This window comes from Microchirus variegatus (genome assembly GCF_963457635.1).
Source record: "Microchirus variegatus genome assembly, chromosome: 1".
In the NCBI taxonomy this organism is placed as follows: Eukaryota; Metazoa; Chordata; class Actinopteri; order Pleuronectiformes; family Soleidae; genus Microchirus; species Microchirus variegatus.
In genome coordinates, this window is record NC_139802.1 from 26365667 (window position 1) to 26378453 (window position 12787).

The window sequence follows — 12787 nt, forward strand, 5'->3', positions numbered from 1 at the left end:
TTAGCATCCTTGATTCCTCTCTTCAGGTCTGCTCTGGAGGCACTGTACAGTTCCCTGTCACCTGACTTGAAGGCAGCGTCACGCTTCCTGAGCAGCATTCGGACCTGGCTGGTCATCCAGGGTTTCTGGTTGGGAAAAACCCTGATGCTCTTTTCCACAGTGACGTTCCCAATGCAGTACCTGATGTATGACAGTACTGCTTCTGTGTGCTCTGCCAGGTCCTGGTGTTCAAATACCTCCCACTGAGTGTTCGCATAACAGTCCTGTAGCTGAGAGAGTGCATCGTCCGGCCAGGTTGTAACAGTCTTTTTGAGAGGTGTAGTTCTCCTCCTGAGAGGGGTGTATGCCGGGGTAAGGAGCAGAGAGAGGTGATCTGACTGGCCTAGATGAGGTTGTGGTATGGCTCTGTATGCATGCTTGATGTTAGAATAAACATGATCCAGTGTGTTTGCACCCCTGGTTGGACACTTAACGTGCTGAAAAAATTTCGGAAGAACCGTCTTAAGGTTCGCCTGATTAAAATCCCCAGCTATAATGTGAACTCCGTGTGGGTGCGCGCGCAGCTGTGTGTTTATTGTTTTTAGCAGGCTAGCGAGAGCTATGCTAACGTTAGCATCCGGAGGTATGTATACAGCTGTAACTATCACTACTGTTAGCTCTCTGGGTAAATAATGTGGTCTGCATTTAACTGACATGTATTCTATGTCCGGGGAACAGTGTTTATCTATGATTTTGCTATTGTTTGACCAGTCATTATGTACGTAAATGCAAAGACCTCCTCCTCTGCTCTTACCGGAGTCTTGGTTTCTGTCCCAGCAGTGGAGAGAGCGGCTAGCTAGCTCTACTGCGGCGTCGGGGATCCGCGGGTGAAGCCAGGTTTCGGTTATAATCATAACACAGCAGTTCTTAACATAGCGATTCCCAGCCAACTGTAGTTCCAGCTCGTCCATCTTGTGAACCATAGATCTCGCGTTTGTGAGGAACAAGCTGGGTAGGGGAGGCTTGTGTGGCTGTGTCCTGAGTTTCACCAACAGGCCTGACCGGCGTCCTCGCTTCTGCTTTCTCTCCCTCCGCCGTCTCCGACGCCTGCCGGACCCGATAACAATCCACGGAGAGCCCGGTTGCCTCGCGACGTCGTCGGGTATATTGTGAGTTCGTTGAAAGTCACTTGTGGTGGGTAACTTATGCCTAAAACCAACGTCGAGTAAGTCCTGACGGCTATAGCAGCGATTTGAACACGTACTTACGAAAAACACGAACGAAAAACACAGAAAATAGCACAAAAAGGGAGAGCCGTGAGCCGATGCGTCCGTGCGCGCCGCCATCTTGGATATGACACAATTGACAAAGTGACTACATCTGATCCTTAGAATGCCCGTGCGTGCTTTTTTACAAACAGTCGTAGAGGACATTATTCTAGACCTGCAATATCCTGACATCTTCAACTTCCTGATTAACTTCCATTCATCTTACTCCAGGGAATCACTGAATGTTTACAATAGCCTGGAGGGAAACAAATGCAATCTGCTGCATTAGCATAACCTTGGCATGAGTGAATAGCAGTGTAATGAATATTTGCTGTGTTAATGTTGCTGTGCAGTAGGACTGAGTCCATTATTTACCAATAATTAACATGGATGCACCGATCCACTTTTTTTCACTTCAGATCCGATACCTGGTCGGTACCTTATTTGTTATTGACATTGAAGTAACATTATTAGTCTGCTTATTAGTTTTTCTGCTAGCTAGTTATAATTATATAAAGTTTGAGCTTCCCACACAATGGTGTCTGTTTTCGGTTTGTTGTGATAATTTAGTTTGCATATGCTCTCAAAGTAGATTGGTGTTTAGGTTCCTTCTTAAAATCATTTATTTTACTGCTGCTGTACATGTAAACACTGCAGCACATGTTTTGTTGTAAATTGCATTAATGGCTGTAAGGTTTACTGCAGCTTGTTTGATGGCTGTTGCCCTTCAGGAACATATTTGTTTATCTTACAGCAATTACAATCTAGTTAACTAATCTAGGAACTCTTGTGTTCCAAGTTTGAAGTCGATCTGACCAAATTTAGTCAGTTAAAATTTAACTGTGTGAAGTGCAAACATATGGACAAAATTCAAACTGGTGGACTTCCTGTAGGTCATAGAATATCGATCCAAGAAGCTTTTTGTCTGTCCCGGAATAACACCTAAATTGGCGACATCTTGAGCTATAATGAATGATTCACCATGTCCATTTTTGACAGTGTCTTTGAACAACGTCACCTACTCACCTGGATCATTGACAAAACCTCACAAAATTAATAATTCGAAAATGGGACCGGTGTTAAGACATTTATACCAAGTTTGAAGACGATCCGGACAGATATTTAGGAGGAGTTTGTTGAAACTTGAAACATTTTGGACAAAATCCAAAATGGTGGACTTCCTGTTGGGTGTTACCAAAAACACTGTGGCTTTGCATGATACACCTGCACAGAAAGTTTCATACACCAAGCTTGTTCATAATGCCTGAAAACATACTTTTGGCCACAAGGTTGTGCTCTGTTTAGTCAGAGACCCCAATGTTAGATTGCAATACTCACAGATCCTGATGTGATGTGTGCTCAAATTTTAAGTGAAGGAAAACAATAAAAAACAATAAAAACAATAATCACAGTGGATAAAATATGGCCTTTGCATCATCTGGTGCTTCGGCCCTAAATATCTGACAAAATAAATGTACATCCTATATCTATGGAGTTAAATTTGTTCCACTGATATTTGTATATGTGCAAATTGTGATCCACACGTATTTCTTGATTTGTATGCATGTTTTGAGATCCACAAATAAAAAAATCCAATTTGTAACTTGTATTTTGATTTTTAAAAATAAAGATGTCATTTGTAAATAACGTGACTTTGTAAAAATCTAATTTTCATTTGTGAATTGTGATTTCGCATTTATAGATCACCAGATCACGCATTCCTCGCTTCCCACAGTTACGGATTTTTGAGACATTTTTTGCATGAAAGTCGCACAGATCCACACGAATGTGCAGCTTGTGGTTCTCGTTTACAAAATCAAAATGCAAAAATGGATAAGGACTCATTACTGATCAGTTCTGTCAGTCAGTGGTCACTCGGCTTGACTGAGGTCAAACCAGCCGCCTCTCGTCGTCAAGCCAGCCGCTCCAACCGCAGTGCTGACTGACAGACATTTACTAAAGCAAAATAGTTTCAATGTCAGCTCCATGGGAAGAAATCAACAGTTTTTAACTGATTCATTGACTTTATTTCTTCACCCAGCAAAGCGTGAGGCAGACAGGAGCAGGTGACAGACACAGACTTAACTGATCAGTCAATATACATACGGTTCATGTTTTTAAAACTAGGGATCGACCAATTATCGGTCTGGCCGATAATATCGGCCGATATTCGGCATTTTTGCGATAATCGGCATCGGCCGTTTTTTTCACCAATAACCGATATAATTAAATAATATATTTTAAAAGGCGCTCCTTTGGCTCTGATGCAGCGTCTCTGCCTGAAGTCACCACTCTCTTGGTTGTGTAACAATGTCCCGCCCACAACCCTCACTGATTGGCTACTTGGCGCAAGTGAGTCAGTGACAGCCAATCAGTCCACACTGAAGCCTCTACATGCAGCGCCACAGACACGGAGAAGAAACGGAGGACTGCTCCGGTGAGCAGCAGAAAAGTAAGGCAGTGAGAGTCAAAGTTTCAAAGCCCTCTAGGATGAAGTTTTAAAAAATACCACAGCCTTATCCTCTAGTATAAGGGAGGAAAACCTGCGCTTTGGCTCTGGAGATTAAACTACTTCAACACGGTGTACCGCTACATTATAATTGCCGCGACCGTTTTAGAGCTGGGGCCAGACGCACAATAATAATAGGAGACCCTTACGGTTATCATTACTTTGTGGGAATAATTCATCTCCTGACATGTCTCACCCCGTGGGGCGGCTCCCGATTTATCAATAAACACCCGCGGTGAACCCATATCGGTCATTCCCTATTTAAAACACATAGACAGCTGGGGAAATCGCGGGTGTGAGTCGATATATTTAATAACATGGAAATGTGCTTTTAATCTCATAAATCTGCAACTTTATTTTCTCGTATAATTGCCACTTTTAATCTTGTGCATCTCAAAATATTACCCCCTCCCCTCCCCGGTCCACAATTGACTTTTTTTAAATGCTTGTGGTAACCGTTCTTGTTCGGGGCTCAGACCATAGTCGGGAAGCACAGCGGAGCGTTTCCTCCAGGGCTGAAGTTGATGCTAATTTCATGGCTAACCCCCTTCACTTAACCCCCTTCACTTTATCTCCAGCAGTGGCAAACAACTCACACAGAGGCTCCACTTTGCACTTGAGAAAGCGACTGTTTTATTTCACCCAAAAACAGCTGTGACATCCACTGTGACTGTGTTATAAACTCTTATAGCGCCTCCTGCTGACCAGTCTCCAGTGTTGCTCCATTCACCGTCTCACTCGTACACACACACACACAACTCTCTCAACTTTTTTTTCTGGTTTTATTTTGAAAAACGAATGAGCGTCTTGTTCACGGATTGAAGCTAGAATCTACTTGGAAAACACTGCCACCTGCTGATGAAGGGAGGCATTACTGAGACAAATATACCATGCATTCCAATGTGTGTTTTTGCAATTCGTAAAAACGAGGAATGCGTGTTCTGGCGATCCACAAATGCAAAATCACAATTCACAAAAGCAAGAAATGTGTGTTCTGGCGATCCACAAATGCGAAATCACAACTCACAAATGCAAATTAGATTTTTACAGTCACGTTATTTACAAATAACATCTTTATTTGTAAAAATTAGTGCTGTCAAACAATTAAAATATTTAATTGCATGTTTTTATCTATTCTAAATGTCCCTTGATTTCTTTTTGTACCATTATTTTTCCTCATTTTAAAACTCTTATCAACATAGAAAAGTGGATTGGCTTGCTTTGCTTTTTTGCATATTTTGGCATGTACTGTAGTGTAGGCCTGAACAATTAATCGAAATTTATCTTAATTGCAATACAAGTTACTGCAATTTCAAGACACAATATTTACAATAAAATATTTGTTCAAGCCAAAATATAATTTTAGATTATTATTATTACACATCTTATTCTACAGACTGAACCACCCTGACAGACAAACTAATCTATGTTACAGGCTAAACCTGGTGTGTGTAACTTGTGTGTGTGTGAGGAGCTGTGTATATGTTTGTGTGCTGTTGGATGTACGAGACGTTCGCGTCATGTGACGTCAGCGAAGCAGGAAGTAATGTGTTCCGTGTGTTTACATTAGCGAGCCGCAGGTGAATATCTCCGTCACTCTGCATATTTTGAGTTATTCCTCTTAATGTGAGAGCCGCACAATAATAACACCCCGCACCCCGTCTGTGTATCACCCCGCAGTTCTGTGAATAAAGAGCCGTTCTTTAACGCAGACGAAGTCCCGTGGTTTAATGTGTTGTTGCCGTAACGAGCTCATTCGAGCTGAATGAGCTACCGGAGAAGCGCACATCACTCGACATCTGCTCAAAACGGAACGTTTACTCTTATGACCGGGTCGCGCAGCGTGTCTGTTGTTTTGTTTCCGGTCTATCTAGATCCGGTGTGGTGTTGTCGTTGTTCTAACGTTAATAGTTGAGGCAACAGCATGTGAAAAAACTATAAAGTTTTCTCGGCCAAAAAGAGATAAAAAAAATGTACTCCGTTAAAATGGGTTCGCGTTAATTAACGTGTTTAACTGACGGCACTAGTAAAAATCAATATACAAGTTACAAATTGGATTTTTTTATTTGTGGATCTCAAAACACGCATACAAATCAAGAAATACGTGTGGATCACAATTTGCACACATACAAATATCAGTGGAACAAATTTAACTCCATATGTATCAGCTATCAGCAAGAAACTCAAGCAATATAAAGACATCATCCATAGAGAAACTCTTATCAGTCTATGCCATGATGTCGTCTTCCTGAAGGCTTAAAAATCAAAGAATTATTACCTAAATATGAATCATATTTATACATTATATCAGAGGTCACTAACAGGCGGACCGTGGTCCGAGTCCAGACCCAGACGCTGTCCTGTACCAACCTGGACCTGGCACAGCTTCTCTAGACTTTACCGTACTGGTTGAGCGAATCTGGAAATTCACTGACCAATTACATTCGACCTGAGCCATCCCACGTGACACCACTAAAAGCCAATCAAATCTGTGCATCACGCTAAATAGCGAGTGACAGACAGGGAGACTAGTGAGCTATACAGCGAGAGAAGACAGAGAAAAAAGAGAGTTTACAGTGAGAGAAGACAGAGAAAAGTGCTTTTACAGAGAGAGTAGACAGAGAAAAGTGCATTTACAGCGAGAGAAGACAGAGAAAAGTGCGTTTACTGTTAGAGAAGACAGAGAAAAATGCGTTTACAGAGAGAGAAGACAGAGAGAAGTGCGTTTACAGAGAGAGAAGACAGAGAAAAAAGAGAGTTTACAGCGAGAAGACAGAGAAAAGTGCGTTTACAGAGAGATAAGACAGAGAAAAGTGCGTTTACAGTGAGAAGACAGAGAAAAGTGCGTTTACAGAGAGAGAAGACAGAGAAAAGTGCGTTTACAGAGAGAGAAGACAGAGAAAAAAGAGATTTTACAGCGAGAGAAGACAGAGAAAAGTGCGTTTACAGCAAGAGAAGACAGAGAAAAGTGCGTTTACAGAGAGAGAAGACAGAGACGAGTGAGTGATACAGGTAGAGAAGAGTGTGCCAGAGAAAAATAATTAACATGGTGCTCTCTAAGAAGAGAAAAGTGGACAGTGAAAATAGAGCTTTCAACCCAGAATGGACATACTCTGGAATACACTGGATATACATACACTGGAAGCACAAAACCAGTCTGTCTCATATGTTCAGAGACAGTGGCACTTGTAAAAAGTGGCAACGTGAAACGCCACTATGAGACCAAACACAACATTTTTGACCAAACACACCAACTCAAATCTGAACAGGTCACAGAAAATAAGCATTCTCAGAGCTTCTTTTCCTTTAAAGGTGAAGTAAGTAGTTTATAGTGCCATCTACAGGAGAGGCTGAAATTTACAATAAAGAACTGCTCCTCTGCTCACCCCCTCCCTTCCCTGAGCGCTACGGTATCCTCAGCCGGTCCTCGTTGTCTTTCTCCGTGTCAGCAAATGAGGTTCGTGAGGCAAGGGAGAGGGCGAGCTACCGCGCCCGTAGCAGACGAAGCGGAGAGAGTGGAGGCGGGACTTCCGCTACAAATAAAGAGACGCTTGATTTGTTCTCTCGCGTTTGTCGATACAGGTTCCAGTAGAAACATGGCGTCGTGGCAATGCAGTAGCGGCCCGCGACCATGTTATTTTACATGACTTTTTGAAACACTACGAAAATGAAACAAAGAATATTATACAGCGACTAGACAATGCAGGAGCACATAATATGTATAGAAAGTGGATTTTGGGTCATATAAACCCATAAATACTACACAGTGTCCCTTTAAGAGAGAAGAAAATAATACAAATGTTCAGTGTTACATCTGTATAATTGTATAAAAGCGACAATAATTATTGTCGAAATGTTTTTGAATTGTTCTTTCTGTATTTGATCTGACAGTCAGTTGTTGATTACATGCAGACTACGAGGCTACTTCAGTATATATCCCACTAATTATAATAATGCAAGTTAGACATTATGATGTTCCGGACCTTTGCTTGAGGAAATTTTCACTAAGTGGACCTATTATAAATTTAGTTGATTATCCCTGCATTATAGTATACATTTGAACTTAAGACATGCTGGATACACAAAGAAGCTGCTTGTGTCAAAATGAAAGGTAAAGGTTGACTAAGGGCATGTTGCTTTCAATAGAAAATCTATGCTCAAGCTGGAGTAAGCAACGTATTTTGTGGTTATTGATCAGTAATTCAATTATATTTTTGTAATGTAAATCCAGTTATAGTAATGCGAACTAGAGATCTGCACCTTATATTAGGTCTCTGGTTGAGACAGACAAGATACTTAAGAGCAGCTGTGGATATCACTGTCTTTGATCAATTCACCTCTCTGTGTAGTGTTGGTGGTATTAATTATGCTGCTGTCTGAACGCAGAGCTGAGCTGTACTGACTGTTCATTGCAGGATTATTGAATTTTCTTTCTTCCGTTTTCCAATCTTCTGTCCGTCTCCAGGTAATTTACGCTCTGAACACCAAGAACGACGAGCATGAAGAGGAAATCGAGTCGCTGAAAGAAGCCCATGAGGACGAGGTATGGTCAGCACAAGGCTGCAAAGATTAATGATCGTAGATCAGCTGCTCCCAAAAGATATCGTATCTTATATTTCTGCTTCATATCTAAAAGGTTAAAGACCCTGTAAAGTGATAAAAATATCACTCCACAGAAAAAATGTGTTAGCAACAACCTAACCAAATTTGTGTGATTACACGTTTTTATATCGTTTAAGACACACACTCCAGGGAGAAATGAGGAGAGAGGAAAAATAGACCTGCTAATCAAAGTCATTTTACATGCCAGGCCTGAAAAGAGAGATGTAGACATCCAGTTTTAATCGAAAACAAGGAAAAAACTGACAGACACTGGCACATGTTCCAACACAGTGTTGCTTTTGACAACCATCTTAGTCTTAGTCTTTTGGACTAAAATGCTTATTAGTTTTTAGTCACATTTTAGTCACACGTTTTAGTTGACGAAAAGTCAAAAATGAATGTAAACATGGCTAAACATACCGCTGAAGAAACACACACATAATGAATTGACGTTAGCGTAACAAAAGCTAACTTTAGCCACTACTACTAACTACTGTGTCCAGTTATTGTCCTGTCCTGCTTTCTTTCTGCCGCTAAATAATCCATCTGTTTGTTGTTTGCTAACACGCTAGCATAAAGATTGCTAGCTTAAAATGCTAACGAGTCCACTTACGTAGCAGAAGTGTCTGTCTCTGTCTCTGTTTTTGTTAAGAAGTACAGCCACAGTTCAGTCCTTCTGTGGGTTTCCTTATCCATCTTCATTCCACGGTGAACACACACACAAACACACTGCAGAAGCAGCAGCTGGGTACGTGCATATTAAGTATAGACATGTGCTTTCTCTGTGACCGTCAGGTGATTGGGCGAAAAAACAACAAAAGCTCTGGAATGTGAGATCGCCACACCCTAACTAGGAAATTGACACGCACAATAAGCCGAAATGTCATGTGTTTTAAACGTCTGACAGACCACCCACTAACATTTTCCTCCATTCTCGTCTTGAAAACTCACACAAGTCTCGTCATGTTTTAGTCATCAAAGAGTCACGTTTATCTCATCACCGTCTCGTTATCGTCATGAAAAAAAGTGCCGTCAACGAAAAGATTCCATCATCGTTGACGAAAACAACACTGTTTCAACATACAGTATGTTGGATTTAACTAGAGCTGAAGCGATTAATCGATGAATCGATTATTAATTGATTACTAAATTAATCGGCAACTATTTTGATAATCGATAATCGGTTTGAAGATTTTTTCATTATTAAAACAAAATTTCTGACTGTTTTAGCTTCTTAAATATGAATATTTTCTTAGTTTCTTTGCTCCACATAACAAAGAAATCATTCGAGCTGAATCATTTAGGTTTGTGGACAAAACAAGACATTCAAGAACATCATCATTTCCAGGTTTGACGAACACTGATCAACGTTTTGTAACATTTTATGACATTTTATGGACCAACCGATTCATCGATTAATCGAGAAAATAATCGACAGATTAATCGATTACAAAAATAATCGTTAGTTGCAGCTTTAGATTTAACCATTTAATTACTCTTCTCTGGATGTTATTGACTAGCCCTGACTTACATCATTTTCATTAGGGCTGCAACTAACGATTATTTTAATAATCGATTAATCAGTCGATTATTTTTTCGATTAATTGATGAATCGGTTAAAAAAAAAAAACATTTGTAATTGCCACATCTTTATTCAAAAAAGGAACATTTCAAATTCACAGTGCAGACTAAAGTGTAAAAACAACTGGTTATTGCTCCAATGTCTCTGAGCTATCAAAAGTAATATTAAATGATTAAAAAAAAATCAAAACATAACTGGAATAACAAAAATAAACAATGTATGATATACATACATTTAGAGACGAGACACATTTTTTATAATATTAATTAATTCATTTATACTCACACAGGCTTAAGTAAACATGTATTTTTTTATACTAATTTAAGTATATTTAATATAGGGATGCACCGTTGCACATTGTTTTCTTTTTAGGTGCTGGTTAATCACCGTGGTTCTCCCGTGCCACGCCATTTCGCTCTTGCAAAGATTGCAGCTAACACACTTTTTAGGTTCATGAATGGTAAAGTGTTCACACATTTTAGAAGATTTCGGCCAAACGGTTTTCTCTGCCTCCGCCATGTTTCAAGTCTAAAATATAAGTTGTCGCTCACTCTAAAACTTTCCCGCACGGCTTATTCACTCGACTATTCACGCGCACACAAGGCTCGCTGTGGGCGTGCATCAACCGGCATGAAACAGTCGGCATCTGTAAACAGTTCCGCGCCTAGGAGCGACGTATTAATCGCGCGACTCAACAAATCGATAATTAAATTTGTTGCCAACGCTTTAAGTAATCAATTTTTATCAATTTTATCGATTCGTTGTTGCAGCCGTAATTTTCATAACTGTTAACTGACTCCTTGTGCTCTGTGTAGAGGCACCGAGTCGTTTAATAAATCCTGTGCAGAAGAGGAGCAGCAGAATAAAAAAAAATCTCACTGCTTCTGATATATCACAGCTTGGACTGGGAGGGCAGTTTGAGCTGGATCAGACAAATCCCAACCACCCAGTCATACAGCAGCTGCATGTTGTGAAAGGTTTTCATTTAAAGCTATACTTACCTTTCTTGCATGTCTCACCGCACTCAGAAAAAATTTGAAAATGAACACCTCCGCCTCCCTCAAAGTTCCACCATCCAGGGCGGAACGGCAGCGGCTATGCGCATGTGTGATTCATTAGCAGCCTGGAGGCAGACTGCAGGTGTTGTCCTCCCTACTCTGACTGTAGGCTGGGACTGTGGAGTTTACTGTGCTTTGGGAGGTGATCCTGGCAACACACGCTGCTTGTTGAGCACAGTAACTGCAGAGTGATACGTGCTTTCACGTGAGAGTCTCCAAACACCACAAAAATGTGCGCTCCCGCTAGTGCAAGTGCTGTCCCGATTCTCAGAAAAATTAAGTTGAGGGGCGAGTTTAAGGGCTGTATCGCCCTCAATATTGAGATTTTCCGAGACCACCCTTGGGAACAAGGGCTACCCAGAATGCATTGCGTGTTTCGCTGCCAAAAGCAGCGAAACGAGTACGCTACAAATTAAGTATTTTCTTTGATAATAGAAATATAAAAATTATGAAAACCATAGTTTAGGCCCATATTATAGGTGGCTGACGTCATTGTTGCGTAACATTTAGAGAGAATCAACTCACATTCTCCACTGACAAGCAGAGTTGATTCAAGAATCTTATGGCGCTTTTCCACTACACAGTTTTAGATTTCATTGTTAACCCTTTCTTTTACAATCTGCGAATTACCAGACATTTACCTGGTAAATATATATTAACACAAAATTGTTACTAGGTAATTACCAATGGTAAAATGGCCAAAATTCTGGGTAACTATATAGTAAATGATAGTGTTTTATTGGGTAATTACTGCTGGTAATAAGAAGGTAAGGTAATGAAACAATGAAACAAAATGTTGGGTATTTACCTGGTAACTATATGGTATATTTTACTGTATTATTGGGTTTGACTGTAAAATTAAACAATATGTCTAAATCAGCATGACTCTTTATTCTAAAAAGAGGATATGCACACATTCTCTTTTAGTCAGAAAAATGTGTCAGAACAAACAAGAACAAGGCTAAAAAATTAGGCTAAAATACCTTAATAACCACCTGGTAATTAGTGGACTGTAAAAAATTAGAATTAACAGAATTAATTATCATAGTCTCAAAGTGGGTGGAGTCCCATACCATGGCTGCACGAATAAACCGTGTCATCGTTTTGTAAGCGACACAAGCACATAAACTAGTGACAAGCAAAGCAGTTTTTTTCTGTGTACTGAATTATTAGAATCAGTTAATTTAAAAGATTAATTCACCACTTCCTGCATGACCGGAGAGCAGACTCCATCAGCTGCTAAATTTTAGAGATTAAGGTCTGTTTTTGGGATTTTTATGTCTTTTTAACTGATCTACAGTTCTGCATTGATCAGTTTGATTCTAATGACGTCACGCTCATGGCTCTTCCAGTTTTTACACATGCTGCCAATTGCCAGCAGTCTGTGGACATCATATTTAGTACTGGCTCAGCTCGCTTGGAACCTCGCCAGAGCTTAAAAAAGTACCAGGTACTATCGCTAATGGAAAAACAAAAATAAAAAGCAGTGCACAGCTGCGCTTGAACTGTATAGTGGAAAAGTGCCGATTATATGCTGATGTGAAACCAGTGGAAAAGTTGATTTGTATCCAAGAAGCTTTACTGAACCATGATTTAAGGACTGCTGTTAATTAAATTAAGCGTTCCATTCTTTGGCAACCTACCCTTGGGTTACCAGAGTAAAATGGTATGGTAAGGTCAGCTCGTCCCGAGACAGTCAGCTGAGACGGAAAGATACCACTCCTTTGCGACAGGTGTTTCTTCAACTTCCGCAGGCTATTTTCATACAAATCATGATCTTGTGTTGAAT

General features: G+C 40.3%; 1 protein-coding gene across 1 annotated transcript in view; it reads left to right on the forward strand.

The window, feature by feature from the left end:
• The window catches only part of fam184aa (family with sequence similarity 184 member Aa), a gene marked incomplete at both ends in the record, with an annotated part of 121995 nt that overhangs the window by 42483 nt on the left and 66725 nt on the right, over window positions 1-12787 (forward strand). The window contains one exon of the mRNA XM_083896364.1: window positions 8222-8299. Coding sequence (XP_083752490.1) covers window positions 8222-8299 — 78 coding nt within the window. The remainder of the gene's footprint in view (window positions 1-8221; window positions 8300-12787) is intronic.